Source organism: Amphiprion ocellaris, chromosome 14, assembly GCF_022539595.1.
Source record: "Amphiprion ocellaris isolate individual 3 ecotype Okinawa chromosome 14, ASM2253959v1, whole genome shotgun sequence".
Lineage (NCBI taxonomy): Eukaryota > Metazoa > Chordata > Actinopteri > Pomacentridae > Amphiprion > Amphiprion ocellaris.
In genome coordinates this window covers 28,660,179-28,677,824 of record NC_072779.1, presented here as the reverse complement: position 1 = coordinate 28,677,824, position 17,646 = coordinate 28,660,179, and the positions used below count along the sequence as shown (strand labels likewise).

The 17,646-nt window shown below is 37.8% G+C and overlaps 1 protein-coding gene across 1 annotated transcript; it reads right to left on the bottom strand.

Annotated features, from left to right (window-relative positions):
* Positions 1-654: 654 nt before the first annotated feature.
* On the bottom strand, positions 655-17,343 carry LOC111575131 (smoothelin-like protein 2). Its single transcript, XM_023280071.3, has 14 exons — positions 17,189-17,343; positions 16,179-17,058; positions 9,120-9,183; positions 8,928-9,047; positions 7,656-7,781; positions 7,307-7,468; positions 5,877-6,092; positions 5,613-5,762; positions 5,392-5,454; positions 4,953-5,010; positions 4,197-4,322; positions 3,850-3,964; positions 2,886-3,037; positions 655-1,271 (listed from the first exon to the last, which is right to left on the bottom strand). The coding sequence occupies exons 2-14, from the start codon at positions 16,710-16,712 to the stop codon at positions 1,145-1,147; spliced, it is 2,013 nt and encodes a 670-aa protein (XP_023135839.2). The 5' UTR covers positions 16,713-17,058; positions 17,189-17,343; the 3' UTR covers positions 655-1,144.
* Positions 17,344-17,646: the final 303 nt, after the last annotated feature.

The following is a 17,646-nucleotide window of genomic DNA, read 5'->3' as shown; positions in this document are numbered from 1 at the left end:
AAATCTAAAAACAACAACAACAAAAAGGAAAAAATAGGAGAAAAGAATGTTTGAAAATATTTTTTTAAATAATACCAAATAAGTGTGGACTTCCCCCTAAAAGACCATTTTTCTGTTGTCCCACCAGCTGATGACGAAATTGAATCTCAAATAAACCAGTTAAAATTAAATTTTAATCTCTTTTTGGTATTATTTGTTTTCATTGATGTCTCTCGTAATTGTGGGAACATTTTTTTAAAATAAATATATTTAAAATAATAATTGTTATGCATGAAATATGTTTCCCACAACAACCCTGTTACCATGACCTTTTCAGCTGATAGAAAAAGAAGAAAACAGTGAATCACATGATACGCTGGAATTAACATCATCAAACAGTTTTCCAAAAGAATGGGTAGAGCAAAGCTATGTCCTCTCTTCTATTTTTCATGTTTTCATAACATTGTCAGCCTTGATTGAAATTCTTTTTACATTTTTCTTTACTTTTTTCCATCAGTCAGTTTGTCCTGTTGGTCAGCAGTAACAGCAGCTAAATATCTAGCTTCTACTGCTGAGAAAAAGCTAACATTAGCATGGATTAGCAACCCTGTTACTGTGATTACAGTAGGGTTAGCAAACAACATAAAACATGGAATAAAAATGCTACCATTGATGTGTAAGCTGAGCCAATCAAGCCTTTGATAGTTTATTACCTATTACTCATGAATATGTAGCAGAAAATTGTAAAAGAGAAGATTAGTTTTTCAAAAATTTTGAAGCTCAAATGTCCTACAATTCTGGAATGACTCTTACTTGCTCTGCAGAATGCCTTCATCATCATCATATATTAGAAAATTGTTCATTGTTAAACGCTGGTTGATCAACAAAAAATATGTTCCTTTTATTACAACATTGGTATTAATTTTAGAATTACACAAAATCTAACCTTCATTCCTTTTTTCTTTTCAAAAAAGAGCAACATTAGAGCCACACACACCACAGTACATGTAAGAAGAAGCTGCACTTTAAGAATGAGTTTGCTATAAATGCTAATAAAACTGGTGAATTCACACAAACAGTATAAAACTGATCATTTATAGTCTGGTAGAGAAAACTGTGCTTTTTCTGATAACATCTGGACTTAGGCATCTACTCTGATACATAGTTATTCAAACTTCTTCAGGTGGTTGTAGAGCGACTGGACATATGTAAACACACACATGGGGTCTGGCTTGTCCCCCATCTCCAACATGTCCTCCACCTCGATCAGACGTAGACAGTCAGCCTGCTGCCTGAAACACAGAGATAGAAATACAGAAAATATATAAATCTATAGCTTAAACCCAATAGAATAACTGCTCTGTCTCTGTATTGTTCAGTATTTTGGTTTAAGAGCAAATACCAGCAAAACTATCAACATTTACAAAAATTCCTGCATGAAAAATCCCACTTAAGTACCATACATAAATATTAGCAGCAAAATGTGGTTAAATTGTTAAAGTTAAAGTCCTGAATGATTTGAACATTTTGTTGAAATAATGGAGATGTATTGGGGGAAAATCACTGTTTGGTGGTTTAATCTATGAGTTGTATTTCAAAAGCTTACAATACAATACAATAACTTTATTTATCCCGAAGGGAAATTCAATAGCTTGTTATATTATCCACGGTGGAAAACCTTCATGTTTAATGTAACTAAAGCTATCAGTGAAATAAGTAGAGTGGAAGTATAAAGTAGGATAAAAAATTGTCAAAATTGTCCTTAGATACAGTGCTTAAGTAAATGTGCGTAGTTACTTTCCACCACTGGCTGCAAATGTTGCATGCTAATATGTTAAGCTAACAACATCAGTATGTTAGCATTGTGAGCATGTTAGCTTGTCAATTTAACTCAAAGCTGCTGAGACTCTAGTTTTCATTTTGAAATGAATGACAAGCTTAATATGAGAGAGTCAACTTTTATGAAATCTGATTTGTTTAATTGTAGATTTTGATCATGCCGTGCTGTCTAAAGGTTTTTATGTTTGATTCAATATGAATGTGGTGATCCTGAAGATTTTAATTTAAAGCTTGAGTTCAGGACTTTTACATATAAATTACCATTTGAAAATCTGTAACTGTGAATAAACAGGTTTTTCTTTAAACATCCATTTTAATTTTTCACTAAAATTATTTTTTTGATACATTTGAAAATGTTGTGCAGTTTTACAAATATTTCTTTTTAATTTAGTAGATGAAACAGTAGAAGTTAAACACAGTAAACAAATTTATAAATTTGTGTAAAAAAAATGAAAGAAGTGTTACTTCTGTAGTTTTTTTTTTACATAGATTTGTTTGTTAAACTAGAGATATCTTGCATAATTAGATTATTTTGCATAAAAAGTGTTGACTGAATGTGTTTTATTATATATATAGGTTTATATTATTATTATTATTATTATTATTATTATTATTATTATTATTATTATTATTATTATTATTATTATTATTATTATTATCATAAGTAATTTAATTATTTTTACACATGTAAATATCCATCATTAAACATTAAAAAGCTAAAACAATACACATGTATGAAGTGTTAAAATAAGACTGGAAAATATGTATTAACTCTGGAAAATTGCATTATGCCTTCATAACTCTGTGATGTATAGATTTAAACCACATTTGTGTTTCCCTCCACGAACTACAGAAGGCGCCAAATCAAAAAGAACTGAAATCTTCCAGGTTGCCATTTGATAAATAATAAATCGATAAATCCCTGAAACAAAGACACCACCAGTCAGCTGTCCAACACATCATAGCTAAACCAAAACTATCACTGCATATAAAATACATCTTATTTTATTTAATATATCTAAATTGAGCTGAACTGCTGCATACTGCCTCACTCAGTCCTCTCTTACTCTGCCATGGTGAAGGCCAGGCTCAAGTTGTGTTTGCGGTTCGCAGGGTTCAAGCTGTTGTAGTCAAACTCCAGAGGGAAGAACGAGTGGACCAGAGCGCAGAACGCCATCCCATCACTCCAGCTGGATGAGAAGTTCTGGATGTCGATATTCTGAGGGAAAGATGATGAGAAACTGTTAATAAATTTGTTTTTTTCAGCGTTGACTCCCAAAACAAAGTATTTCCTGCTACACAGTAAAGACTTTTACTCCATTAAGCTGCAAAAGATGACAACTTTTTTGAGAAGCTGATAGCTATTTTTACACTGTTCTGTGTTTTATACTTTTATGTTTATCCAGCTGTCATGAAACTGAAGACGTAGAAAGCTGCATTTTGACATCTGACAGGAACGAATTTTCCACATAACTGTCAACTGAATTGGAAGCAATGTTAAAATCTTGAAATGTCTTGAAAAATGAAATAAAGAAAAGGTAAATTAGCCTTCTTTCCATCAACTGCTCATCAGAAAACACACTAGAAACAAAATAAACGCTGTCCAATTTATGAGAGAAAAATGGAAAAAAGTCTTCAGAAATTGATGTCAGAATTAATTTGAAGAAGGTTTTTCTCCGATGGTGCTCAAAAGTTCACACTCACCTCAATTGAGCATATAAATGTTTTTTGCAAAACTGGGAAAGTTTTTTTCATTAACTGTTCCATTAACTGTTTCTGATGTGATACGAATAAAAATACATTTCAGAAACACAGCTAATGACAGAAAAATGGCAAGAATAAACTTCACTTTTAAGCCAACATGGATAAGAAATCATGAAAGTGCTCAGAAATGATTTAAAATCTGAACAAAAATGGTTTCTGGATCAGCTAGACAAGACCATTTATTATGATTTAAAGCTCCATACCAACACATAAGTGGATATTGAGGTGAGAAATAGCAGGATAGAAACATTTATTCCAGTGTTATACCTGATAGCCAATGGTTTTTGAGCGACACCACTCCAACAGAATCTGTTTTATGCCGCTGGCACTTGAAACTCCAAAACTCTGAGAGCGTTTCAGTTTGGGCTTGGAGTCCTTTGGCCTGATTGAGGGGGGAAAAAACAGCAAAATGCAATGAAGTTATGGATTACGATGAAAATATTTGAAATGCATCCCATTCCATTTGTCATAATGTAATTAAAAAACAACAAGGTCTATACAAGTATATGATCTATTTTTATAGCTTCTTATTTTACAGAATCATTAGTTTGTCTACAGATAGTTTTTACTACTGTCTTTTATTGCTTTTTATGCTAACATCTCTTCTGTCTTACTTTGTAGGTTCGGAATTCATCCTTTCAAACATGGCCCTTTTGGCTTGAGCCCCGCTGGATCGAGGAAGTGTTTGCAATTTCATGAGATCTGGCTTAAACTCAACCCCCATTGGCTTGTTCACCTTCCTATGGAGAAACAGTGGAGGGAAAAAAAGCGTCAAATTGAGTTTTCACCAATATGGGTGTTTTAAGGGAAATGCAGCCGCAGTAAATCTAACCATTGTTAGCTTAAAGAGCCCATATTATGCTATATTGTGCTTTGTTGTGTTATAAACCTACTTTTCTGTACATGCAACCTGAAAACTTACAAAGCTATTCTCTCCCACAGAAAACACTGCTGCTTACCTGCCTGAAACACTTCATTTGTAGACCAGACTTTTCTTCTGTTACTTATCTACATCATCATGCAACATACTTGCGTAACACCTGTCTAGCTGCTAGCTTTGCCCCCTCTAAGAATGAGCAGCTTCATAGTCCGACAATATTATTTTCTCATTATTTTATAAACTACATCTCTACATCTGTACTCAAGAGATCTATTGTTATGGTACCACAGACTGGGTTTTCCACAAGATGTTCTTCAAAGAGACAGAAGCTAAAATGAAGCATTTCAGACTGAGGTGCTGCAGAAATCTACAATCTGAGAAAAATATTGTGATTTTTTAAAATGTTAAAGCATGTAAAATAATGACCCTGTAAATGAGCATAATATAGGCTCCTTAATGTCACAAAACAAGAGTTAGGGTCACAACTTACTTGTCCAAACTAGGCGAGAAACCAGATTTTATGATTGATTTAGAGGGAAGTAATTTTTCTGTAACGAGAAAGTAAAAAAAAAAACTCAGAGTGAAGAAGAAAGATGACATGTAAACAGGCAGAAACCACCACAACAAAACAACATTGCCAACGTGCCCTTTAGAGCTATTATTAAAAGTTGTAATGATAGTTTACTGAACATCTACTAGGTCTTTGGTGACACGTTTGAGCTAGAGTTAGGTTCTTCAGAGCCATATTTGATCTAACATAATCTGGATTATTTTTAATGAAGTGCACATTATAAGAAACGAGAATATGTTACCTTTCAAATTAAGCCTCAGACATTTTGGCCTAACAGTTGTTCAGTTATAACGGTTTCCATTTGCTAAATAAGTAAAACTTCCATAAAAAGAGGTGGCTGTTAAGAGGTTAATTATACCTGCAGATTGAGGGAAGCTGACACTTCTCTTCAGACTGGGACTGGGAGTCTTCAGAACTGGAACTGAATTATTGAGATGAGACAAACAAACAGAAGCTCAAAGTAAAAAAGTACCGAAAAATACAACATAGACATTACCACATTAGGGGAATAGGAATTGGAAAAACCTGCAACTTCCCATGATCTTTATTTTAGATCTTTATTTTCTTGGTCCAACTCACCTCTCTTAAAGGGATATTCACCAGGTTTCACTGCAGGATCCTGTGATGCTGAAAGACTCGAAGGCTGAACTGGTGCAACCGACGGTGAGGACTCGGTGTTGGGTTTGGTCAGGGCAGACAGAGGCAGGTGAGGTTTGGGTTCACTGATGTCTACAGATGAAAGAAATAAGGCACAAAACTCATTTTACAACATGCTTTCCCACTTCAGTGACCCTTTTGCATACTGTAAACACAACAATGTTGATATTTTAGCCTTGCACACACCACGTCTGAAGGGATATTGGCCTCGCTTCGTCGTCGGGGATTCTGGGATCGAAGGGATCAGTGCTGCAGCAGGACTCTGGTCAGGTTTAGGTGCAGCAGGAGCATCGGAGCTGCTTTTAGTTCCGGCTGTGAGGGGAAGATGTGGCAAAGCTTGAGGCTCAGAGCCTGACTGATCCTGAGAAACGTGGGACCTCAGACTCTTTGCTCCAGTTGTACCTGCGCAAGTGGAGGTGGAATATTATTAGAACTAGAAGGAATCCAGAACAGCTAGAGTGGAAATAAAAATAACAAACTAGACATTTGTGATGTAAGACGGACATTTTTGTGCGCTTTGCCATGAAACAGAAGTTGGATGGTTGGACTACAACCGTAAAACATGGAGCGCTGAAGAAAGTTTAGGTGTTCTTCTATGTTTGTCAGTTTAAGAACTGATGGTTGCTTGTGTGTCTTATCTGGGTTTTAGTGATTTTTAGAGGTTGCTGGACAGTATGGTCTTCCAGCTGGGTAGTAGGATATTACTAGAGGGCTTTACAGGTGTTTAGAGTGATTGTTAGACTGTTACTAGGTGGTAACTGGTTAAAGGATGGTACAAGTTGGCTGGTAAGTGGTTTTTAGGGTGATTATGGAGTCATTAAAGTGGTCCCAACAACTATGTCAGGTAACTTTCATCAAGTTTGGTTTAAAAAATGTCAGGTAAAATGGTATTTGATGCACAGGAAAAGACACTTAGCACAACGCTAAAGTAATATTTCCCATATTAATAAATAAGTAATGTTGTAGTTTAATAAAGTGTTAAAGTACACATCAATATAACAACTAAAAACTTAGTGGAACATGTGATGAACTACACATGGGTTACTCTCAGATGAATGTAACTGACTATATATAGCCACAATAAATGACTTTTGGTAATCAAAGAACTCTGTGGTCATTGGTGCAACCTCTATAAATAAACCCTATCCGTCTTCTTTTCAAGATTTTCAAGACGAAACATGGAGGAACTTCTGTTTGTGGTTCATGTTTAACTGAATATCTAATGTTTAAACATTTTTTAAAAAAACATGTTTTTGTAGAGTAATTTGCTTGTCCTTCTGCTAGCTTTCTTCAAAATAAATGACTTTACTTTTGACATTTTATTCTCTAATGAAATTAATCCATCTTTAGGTGTAACTAAAGTGTCCAAAAACCTTCTGTGGAAACCGCAGATAATAACAAGTGTGCAGGGTAGTAATTACTTAATTGCAGCATCCTTAGCAAGAAAATTAATAAAGCAGGGAATCTGCATCACTCACAACAGTTTATTACTTGTTGAACCTGTCTACTTAAAACTGCAGACAGAAACACAAGATCTAATCTTAAATGAATGAAAAAACACATTTTCAAAGAGACTCCAGTTACCAGCATTTCCAACAACCTGAGACTGAACTGACCTCTTGCAAAAGGATATTCTCCTGCTTCTCCTGCTGCACATAGACCGGCTGCTTTAGGGGTTAACGCTGGAGACGAAGCAACTTTGCCAGCAAGAACAGCATCTGAACTGGGTTTAGTTGTCATGGCAGTGACGGGCAGGTGAGGCTGAGGTTCATCAGCATCTGAAAGACAGAGAATCTGGATAAAAGATGAAGTCAAAATGGAACAAAGGATTAAAAACACCTTATAGTGTCTGTTTGTAAAGCTTCATGTGGAATTCTAAGCTGGGAGGACACATGAAAGAACTGCAGCTGAGTTTTAAGGTCATTAAATGGTGTTTAAAGGACAGAAAAACATGCTGAATCTCACCACATTTAGCAGGAGACTCTGCTGACTTTAATGGAGTTTCTGCAGGAACAGCTGGAGCTTCAGTGTTGGGTTTATTTATCGCAGTGACAGGAAGATGGGGTTTATTCGGACCTGGTTCTTCAGGTTCTGAAAGAAAAAGAGTGACTTTCTCTGCACATTTAAAATAACCAGCTGCAGTGGTGGCATTGTAATCATAAATACTTGCGTTTATTTGTCACTCCCATGATGCACCACTATCTTTAATAATGAAGGAAATAACAGACAAGTTTAACAGTAATTGTGATTTCAAACAATAGCATAGATAAAATTGTTAGCAGGTCTCCTTAAGAGGAGTGAAACTTGAGATCTTTGTTTCTTTAGACTTAAGTGATGTCTGCATCTGAGACAGTTGAATGTGGGAACATCGAGGCTGCAAATAACGACTACTTTCATCGTTGATTAATCTACTGATTATTTTAATGATCAAGTGATTGGTTGTTTGATCTATAAATGGCTAGAAAATGGTACAAAATATCAATCAGTGTTTCCCAAAAACCAAAATGAAAATGGCATTCATTGTCATAGAAGGATCTCTGCAATATCAATTTTGCTGTACATTATCAACTTTACTTGTGTATGCAGTCTTTCTTGTCTTTATAGTTTTATTGCAGATTTCCCCTACATTTTTTAGTTTCCTGTACTCTCTGTGGAATTAATAAAGGATTCTCTGATCTCCACAAACCAAAGATGCACATTTTAATGTCAGAGAGGACAAAATAAATGAAATTTAAGAAGCTGGAATCAGACAATTACATTATCTTTCTTTAAAAAACAAAATCCAAGTTGAAAATCGATTAATTAATTATTAAAATAGTTGGTGATTGTTTTTTTAAATTGACAACAAAGTAATTAATTGATGAATTCTTTCCTATATTGTCCTAAAAGAGGGTTTGTTTGACTGCAGATTTAGGGCAGAACCTATATAAGAGGGAATATATTTTGATTTGGAAGGTTTGAACAAATTATGTTAGCTATATAATAGATATTATTTTCATCACCATCCATCCTGAATGAAAGCAGAGATTTTTACATTTTGCTAGAACCTTGGTTGCTTTTTAGACATTAATTTAATTTTAGCTATATAAACTGTTAAAACACCAATATAACAAACAGAACATAGGATTTCATTTTCATTTTAAAACTTACCAAGTAATTTCTATATAGTCAATATGTCTGTATTAGAGCACATGTTGTAGTGTGAATTGATCAAACATGAGGAGAACAGGAACTGACCCGGTACGCTGGGTGTTTCCATGGCTGAAGGCTCCAGACTGGGTTTGGTGACGGCGGTCAGTGGTTGGTGTGACTGGGGAGCAGCTTCAGCATTTTGGGCTGCATCAGAGTCGACTGATTCTGAATATAAAAAGCAATAGCTCAGTCAGCCTGTCAGGAACCTTGTGAGGAACTGGAGGATCAACTGCTTACCTTGTTGTTTGTGATTCTCTTGCACAGTTGTGGCGACATTTTTCTCTCCTTTTGCATCAGTGCCCTGTTTGGTAAAGACATGACGAGCAAAACATGCAATTCTGTTATTTGGGTTAGTGTCTTTTCATAAATTAAATCCACAAATCATTTACCTATGAGGAGGTAGACACATAAATGGCATACACACAACTGTATTGGGAGCCATATTGAGTTGTGAGTTTGTCTCTGACCAGCTAGCATCCTAATAATTTGAATCATATTCAGTGACAAATATATTTTTAGTCCACGAGAAGGCATTTCCTCCTTCACAATGCTTTGTATGGTGTTTCAACTCAGCTCATCAATTTTGAAGGAAAACACAGCAAATGTCTGGTGTAAAGGTGATATATTAAATGTTTATTGATGTCTTACTGATCATGTGAAAATTAAAAATATTTAAATTCAGCACATACAAATTCAGTAAGAAACTTTTTTGTATTTTGGGGTCTGAATTAGGTGCTATTCTACTTCATTTTAACCCTCTGAACCCTAAAAATCCATCATCAGATTTGAAAGGGATATCGCTTTTACAACACTACAAGATTGACACCATTTATCAGAGCCAACAGAGACAATTGGTGTTTTTGATTCTTCAACTCTTCATCTGTGACATGCCATTCAACCAGAACAATGACCAAATCTAAGCTTAAATAGTGATATTTCATTAATGACTCAGCTGCAAACAACAGTGACGTGACTAAAATTCAGGAATTCAGCGGCTGAACTACAGGCACTGTTTACAGAGTGCTGATCGAAAACAAGTATGCAGACAAATTTAAAACGTACTATCATTGTTTTCCAGCACTTGCAATACTTGTGTGCCCTTGGAAAAATGTTTTTGTTGCTGATTCGAAATTGCTGTCCATTTTTGGAAATCGCAGAAACTGGACTTTTGCCTTTTTTTTGGGTGGGGGTGGGAGGGGTGGGGGAGTGTTAAAGATTGTATTCAACATTACAAAAGTAACTTCTAAAATTGATCTAAAAATGCGTCTTAAAAGAGCATTTCCTATTTCAGTGAGAGAAGTATTACACAAATACTGACCAAACTGTCAAAAAGGAATACTGTTTAAGGAGGTCTTCCCTTACATTGTGATTTCATTGGCAACCCAAATTCTTCCTCGTCTGCACCACAGAAAACCTCCTCAGGAATTAGCTTGATTCTTAAACCCTATAACCATTTACAACTCCATCTTCATTTCAGATCTACACCATACACAGCACCTAACCTCTGTTCTAAACCCGCAATGATTAAAGTCTATGGATTAACTTACTATGCACAATGCAAGAACACCAAAAAAAAAAAAAAAACAAACTCAGAAAGGCCCATTCAACAACATTCAAGCTCAGAATTTCTTGTTTTTTTGTTTAAAGTCAAAGCAGCTGGTGTAAGGTGTAGGTCATGCGACGAGCGATTTAGGGCATTATAACTGTTATATAATGCATTTCTGAGTTCTCTCAGCTTCTCGCCATGTTTCTACTGTTTCCACAGAGGTGCAGGACTTTATATTGCAGTGAAAAATGAGCCCACATTGAGTAAAAATACAACTGGAGCAGAAACATCCAGATACAGCTTTAGTTTTGGAGAGATACAGGGGTTACCCAGGTCTTAGCAGCAAATCAGCTTTGCCATTACCAAGACCACTGAAAAATGTCTGATGCAAACCTGAAGTGAAATAATCCACTGAAAATTTGATGGACAGGGTTTGGTTTAAAGAGAAAAGCAAATATAATGCAATATTAAAGAAGAATTGTGTAAAGAATCTCAGTTCCGTCCCTTGCTGTTACCTCAGGAAGGTAAAAAAGTTACGTAACATGCAGCTCACTGTGTCTCGGCCTATTTGCGCTTTAGCAACATCATTCAGCGGTTTTCTGAGCTGATCACAACAAACAGAGACGGTCCTTTTGTTGTGCAGACTGCTGCATGCTGTCGAGCTAAAATTAATTCTATCCAGGATAAATCTGTGCGTGTGTTCACTCTTCTCTGCATGTGTGATCTTCAGCTGTTAACAGCTGACAGTTTCTCCTTTAATGACAGCTGTGGCCAACAAACCCATGTTCCCACTGAGAGCCTATTTTAGATTTTGCAATCAGTCCCTTTGCAAGAGTTTCCGCTGCACTCTTCTTACGTCCCAATATAACCCCAAATGGATGCTTTAGAAATCAGGGCGTAAGAGTGAGCAGCTCAAACTGCACCTAAGTATATCATCCTGAGGCTTTGGCCTGTATTCGCCCCCTCTCCCACCCTCTGAGCCTTTTAGCTTTCCAGAGAGAGGCAGTGGTCTGGATGCTACGTAACACAGCCGTAGCAGCCGGTCCATCAACTCGTAGTGAGAAGGCAGATTAGCACCATGGTGATCTGTGGGCTCCACGGTAGCTGCTGTATGTATCACAGTCTGACTCTGTCCGACCCGCTAATCCCTTCAACCCCTGGCTGGGTTTACCTCCACAACACTCTGGATCCTTCTTGGAAACACACAAACACACTTTGGATACACACTAACAAACACACAACTACAGGCAGGTCCATCATTTCAGAAGAAAATAATGAGTGTAAAAATCTTTTTGATACCATTAATAAAGGCTCTGGATTGTTAAAGCCTGATTATTTAGTTTTTCTAATTGGAAAATCCCATTGTATTAACTTAACATTCTACAAAAACGTGTACATATTGCAAACAGTCTGACCAGGTAGCTTTCTAAAAACACCTGTCAGTCAGACAAACACAAATAACAATGATCCCAGAGGCTAAAGGCTAAAAAATGCTTTCTACATCCTCAAGCACTGACCACTAGTCAGTGCTTGAGGACTTAGAAAGTGGACAGCGGTTGCATATGTAGTTCTATTCATATTACAACAAGTACATCTGAGTTTGCTATACTTACACTATCATTCAAAAGTTCGGGGTCACTTAGAAATGTCCTTATTTTTGAAAGGCTGTGATTTTGCAGTTTTTATAGGGTCTGGCAGTTAGTTACACACTGGATTGTTGGATCACGCAGACTTAGCACGAGACTTCTGGAGAATTTAGAACCTCATATTGTCTTTTGCGCTCCATCAATAGAAAAATGTACAAATCAAAACACCTCCAAAGTCTGCCAGCAAGTACTTTCACTCCAACTCTTTCAATAATGAAATATAATAAAGTGGATAATTGAGAGTCTCCTCTCAGTCACAGTCGTTATGCTAAACAAGCATCTGTTTTGAAAGCAGGCGTTAACCTTAGGTGTAATGTAACATGGGGCACTCATATTCCAACTCAAACTCACAGAATAATCATTCTACCTTTTAGTATTTTACACTTTCAGTTTTGATTTTGTGCTCATTCATGTCCCTTCCAGCTGGCGTAAAAGCTAACAAACCCCAATGGACTTTATTGCACAGACAAAGTTAGCAACAACTAGCTAGTGAACAGAGTGGAGTGTTTAGCAACTGAAGAGGAAGATCTTGCTCAGGAGATTGTTGGCACTATAATACAAATAAAAGACGTAGATTTAAAAAGAGTACATTTAAATGTTTCATGCGGGCAGAAACACAGATTCATAGAGTGTCAGCTGAATGTGTATTGTACATACAGTTGGTATGATCGTATAAGGTGAAATCGAGTGAGAGATTCTCTGGTGGTCATTGGTGATACTGCATTTTTAGGCAACTCTGGCTGCAACTAACAACTATTTGCAGCATCAACTATTCAAATAATATTTTCTCAATCAAAAGTTTAATTTTGTCCAGTTTAGTCGAGTTTAAGTTCAGTTGTTTGGTTTGTCAGTGAAATATCATAAAATGGCAAAAAAAAAAAAAAAGTCAATCGGTGTTTCAGAAAACCTGAGATGACTTCCTCAAATGCAGTTCAAAAATAATCAGCTTACTGTCATAAAAGAGTGAAACGAGCAGAAAATATTCAAATGGGAGACACTGGAATGACAGAATATGGACTTTTTTCCGCACAAAAAAATTACTCAAACTGATCAAATCATTATCAAAATAGTAGAGGACTAATTTAATAGTTGACACCTAATCAATTTCTGTTTCAGTTCTAGAGGCTACATGAGAAAATATGTGGTAATTAGTTGATGCTGATAAAGATTGACTACTTAGGGGAGTTGGACTTCTTTGCAAAGATGAAAAGTTGTGGAGAATTTCGAACCCTACTAACATCTTCACCTTGTAAATTTCTTTCGCTGAACAACAGCAAATTTGGAAATGATGGAGCAGAGAATTAACTGGTGAGTCAGTCTGATGTCTTGGTCGCGGCGGGTTGAATGATTGTATGTCAGAGTCGTTGGGCTGACGGTCGGGAAAAGACCGTGTGACTTCAGAGCAAAGGAATTTTGGCAGGGCGTATGTTTCGACAGGACAGCTGGTCGTCCCTCTTGAGGTGTCAGTTTGGGGGTTTCATTTGACAGGGACGTAGAAGCAATTCAATTTTCCATTAGGAGACAATCTGAGACTCAGATTGGCTTGGAAGCAAGGTTCCTGAGCGATTAGGAGATGGGGATTTATTTATATACTTGTCTTTAGAGCGTGCATGTGAGTTACGTCATGCGTTGCCACATGATATGTTTACTGAAGGCACCGTTGGAGGCATGTAGAGTAGAATGCTGGCCCTGTTTGTCATGTTGTCCGTTACGTCCCTGACTGTGACTTTTAGTTCTGTGTTTCAGTACAATTCAGACTTGAATTCCTGGCATGTGCTCCTGTCTCCATTCATGCATGCAGAGAGTGTGTACTGAAGATAGGGAAGGAAGCTGCAGCTGGTGGAGAGTATACAGAAAGAGCTGCAGCTCGCTCTCCAAATCACAGACCCAAAAATACATGTGCCCTTTGGAGGACCTGCTGTTACCTCTGTAGTTATAAAAGTGAGCTATGAGCAGAAGAGGCCTGAGATTATGGGGGGTTGGGAAGGGTGTAAATGATTTTGGTGGGGTTATTTTTATTTAATGGTATAATTTTAAAGTCTAATGATCTCAGTTAATAATGCCAAATGCTATTATTGTTGCCCTGCAGTTGACAATAACAGTAAGATAAATTCTACAGCAAGTGATGCTAAATTTCTACAGCAGCACTTTTAGGGTTCTCCACTGAAAATGTGACGCTGGAGTCAGAGGTTAAATATATATAGTACTCAAGCTTCCTGCAGATCCCTCATATTTGATCTGGAGCCCTCACCATGAAGCCCAACTCTAATCCATCCTCTCATATGAAGGATTTTGCAGATCAGTTCGGCTCAGTTCATAAGAACGCCTGATCTCTTGAACAGTTATTTTTTTCCTACCTGGAACAGAGTAGCTTTGACAGTGTCAGGGAGATATTCAAATACTGTACAGTCATGCCATTGCTGTTGTACAGCCACGTTTCGGGGAACAGCATGGTCTCTGGTTGGACGCTGCAGAGATCTATAGTGACATTTGGAAGGATCATGTAAAGTGTTTTGTGAGTTTGCCAACGTACAGGTAAGCCACCCAGGAGAGGATGTTGGATAGGGTTAGGTGTTTTTGATATGCGATATACTTAGCAGCAGTTCCTTCCCATCACAAAAACAGAAGTGCTTAGTCTCCCTACAGTGGCAGGATGGTGTAGAAGTGATAACACATCAGTTAAACAAAACAATATCTGGTCGACATCCAGCAAAGCACTGTGTTTGCCAATCAAATGTATGCAAGGACATATTCCTGGCACATTACTTATGAAAGACCAACTCATGATTTCTGCATCCTGGAACACAGGCCAATGCAGATTTTGAAAGCGGACAGCCGACGTATACATGGTTTAATTAACACTAGGGTACTCAGCAGTTGGTATTGAACACCAAAAAGCCCATGGAGCTCCTGTGGATGTTTCTGAAATGCTGCCTGTGACTTTGCATTTTTTACACAATACAGCAGCTGGTTTCAAATTAGGCTAGAGCATTATGTAAATGCGATTATTCCTGAATTTTGTCAAGCACATTGTGCAGACATAGCACAAGATATCTAGAGAATTTAGAAGCTCTTACTGTGTTTGATGGAAGTCCAGCAGCAATTACCTCAATTACAACTTTTTTTCCTAATGGATTATAGAGATGTGGACGATGGAGAATCTCCTGTACAGTTTCTTCTCATAACTAGCATTTGTATAAAGCAGCATTTGTTTCCTGGTGCATGTCATAGTCAGCATGCCTGGAGTGTGGGCAGGGCATATAGCTGCAAACTTTGAGCTGCACTTGGATGTCTACAGTTGTCTGCGTGGACACTAACAAACTTGTGCAGATGACCAAATTTGCATCACATGTACTCTTGTGGACATTTGAATGTGGAAAGCATGAATTCATCTTATATTACTTTCTGGTCCACAAGATTGTCCATGAAAGCGTTGGCGTAATGAAATATAAATCACACGAACTTTAAGGACATATAGACATGAAATGCATGAAATAATTTTAGGGAAACATCACATTTCTACTCTTTACCTCATAATCCTTGGAACAAAAAAAAGAGTTGTCAGTTATCAGTCATTTTTCGTCTCTGTTGAGTCTAAACACTCACAAACTTATTACTAAAACCCGACTTCCTAGATCAATTTTCATCATCTCACTTTTACCTGAAGCAACACACTCACAAAAAAGCAGTTTCTCAGGCTGTGAGCACCTGACTACACAAGTTTCCAGGTAATATTAAAGGATTAAATGATGGATTAACTCTTTACAAATTAATAGAAACTGCCTATTTGCCATCCATGAACAAATCTGAATAAGCAGGTGATGAAAAGTTATGGAGAAAAGCCTACTAATGTCTACGAATATGTGTCAACTAGATCCTTATTAGTGACTGTTTAGTGCCCCTTCAAGTAATGATTATTGACATTTTTGAGACCTAAAGTCAGAAATCGGAGGGAGTTGAACAGACATGCTCTGTGGAGATTTTGTGGTGACAAAGACCTTTAAAACATCTTACACCTCATGTTAGTCTTTCACACATTCATTTAGTTCATGTTGGTCTACCTCTGTTGATACAGTCCAGAGGCTGGTGCAAATGGATACTCACGTTAAGCTCAGCATGTCTCTTTGCTCTCCATGGAGGAAGGGTTGGGATGTTGTTGGGAGTGGCGGCAGCAGCAGCATGGCTTGATCCTCCACTGGACTCTGATGGCTCAGAGATCGTGGAAATGGACTGGATGGACTGGATGCTTTCTGATCTTCCAGAGTTAACCAGTCCCCTCTGGTCCTCCTGGGTCTTGGATTCTACCTGCACATGTCCGTTCTCTATGACACTTTCCTCACTCTTCACCTTCAGTTCAGCAGCACTCCTGTCGATCTGCACTCCAGCAAGACCCTCCACCAGGTGGCTGAGGGCCTCCAGCTTGGCCCTGAGCTGCAGGTTCTCCTCCTGCAGCCTGGTCACCGCATCGGCCAAGGGTCCGTTGGAAATGCACAGGTCCTCGATCCTCTTCTCAATGCGCTGCTTGAAAGCACTTACATCCACATGTACCTCCTTCACAGCAGCTTGTAAGGTGGCCTTGAACTGAACAAGAGCCTCACTTACCATCGCCTCTTGACCAACATCACTAGCTTCATCCATGGCTGTTTCAGCGTCCTTCACCACCCCTTGATTTCAAATCAAATGAGCAACGGGGTGGTCAATATGGAGCTCCAAACCTTCTCTTGTCTGTCACTTGGTTCTCTGATTCACGTCCTTAAAATAAATTGAGTTCTTGCCCGAAGATTTTTTCACTTTGTTGCTTATTCCTTCTCAAAGTGTGTTAGAAATATCTGCCGCCTTCCATGCCAATTTTCCACCTTCCAGTCACACGAGGGTTTCACAGGATGACTGAAGTTGGAGAAAGATTTCTTGGCAGCAACTCATTAAAGACCCATCAAGCTCCATTGAGGACTTCTCTCAACATGCACCAATTCCTTCCTCTCATCTGGTTAAAGCAAGAGCAGTTGTTATTAATAAGCATTGGAAAACTCATGCACAATGACATCTTGGAAAAGAGATTATGTACTGCACGGACAGATCGGTGCATGCAGGAGCTAGGGAATGATCAAACTAACCTTTCGAAGGAATCCACTTGTAGTGACAGATGATTTTTCTCCACCTTCCTTTTTGATGGTGCATCTACTGCCACTCCACCCTCACTGCCCCCCGACTCGCTGTGTTGTCTGAGCTATATGTGCCTCCTGAGCTCGGGAGCAACAGGTTTGCGTCTGTATTTTGGGACATAAAGGGGGTGGGAGAAGATCTAATGGGGAGGAGGGGCCAGAATTATTCAAGTGTTTTTGTCTACTGGCTGCCATTAAAATTTCATAAAGTCCCTTTAGAGAGACTGCAGTTTGGAGGGATCAATTTCAACATTTTTGAGCCTTCGCCAAATTGAAGAGTCAGTCTGAAATGAATTTTGGTGAGTTTACAAGAAGACATGATTAGTAATGAAGTAAGCTTAGCACGAAGGGAGAATTCATACTTTTGAAAGGGCACCAAGATTCCAAAAGAGACAATAATTCCCCCCAAA

Bases quoted from the DNA above. Each gene is read 5' to 3' on its own strand.
- LOC111575131 (XM_023280071.3), bottom strand. From the start codon at position 16,712: ATGGATGAAGCTAGTGATGTTGGTCAAGAGGCGATGGTAAGTGAGGCT. The intron at 7,469-7,655 runs GTGAGATTCAGC...TCTGTCTTTCAG, and splicing joins AGAGTCTCCTGCTAAATGTG to ATGCTGATGAACCTCAGCCT. The intron at 4,323-4,952 runs GTAAGTTGTGAC...GTTTCTCCATAG, and splicing joins TTCTCGCCTAGTTTGGACAA to GAAGGTGAACAAGCCAATGG.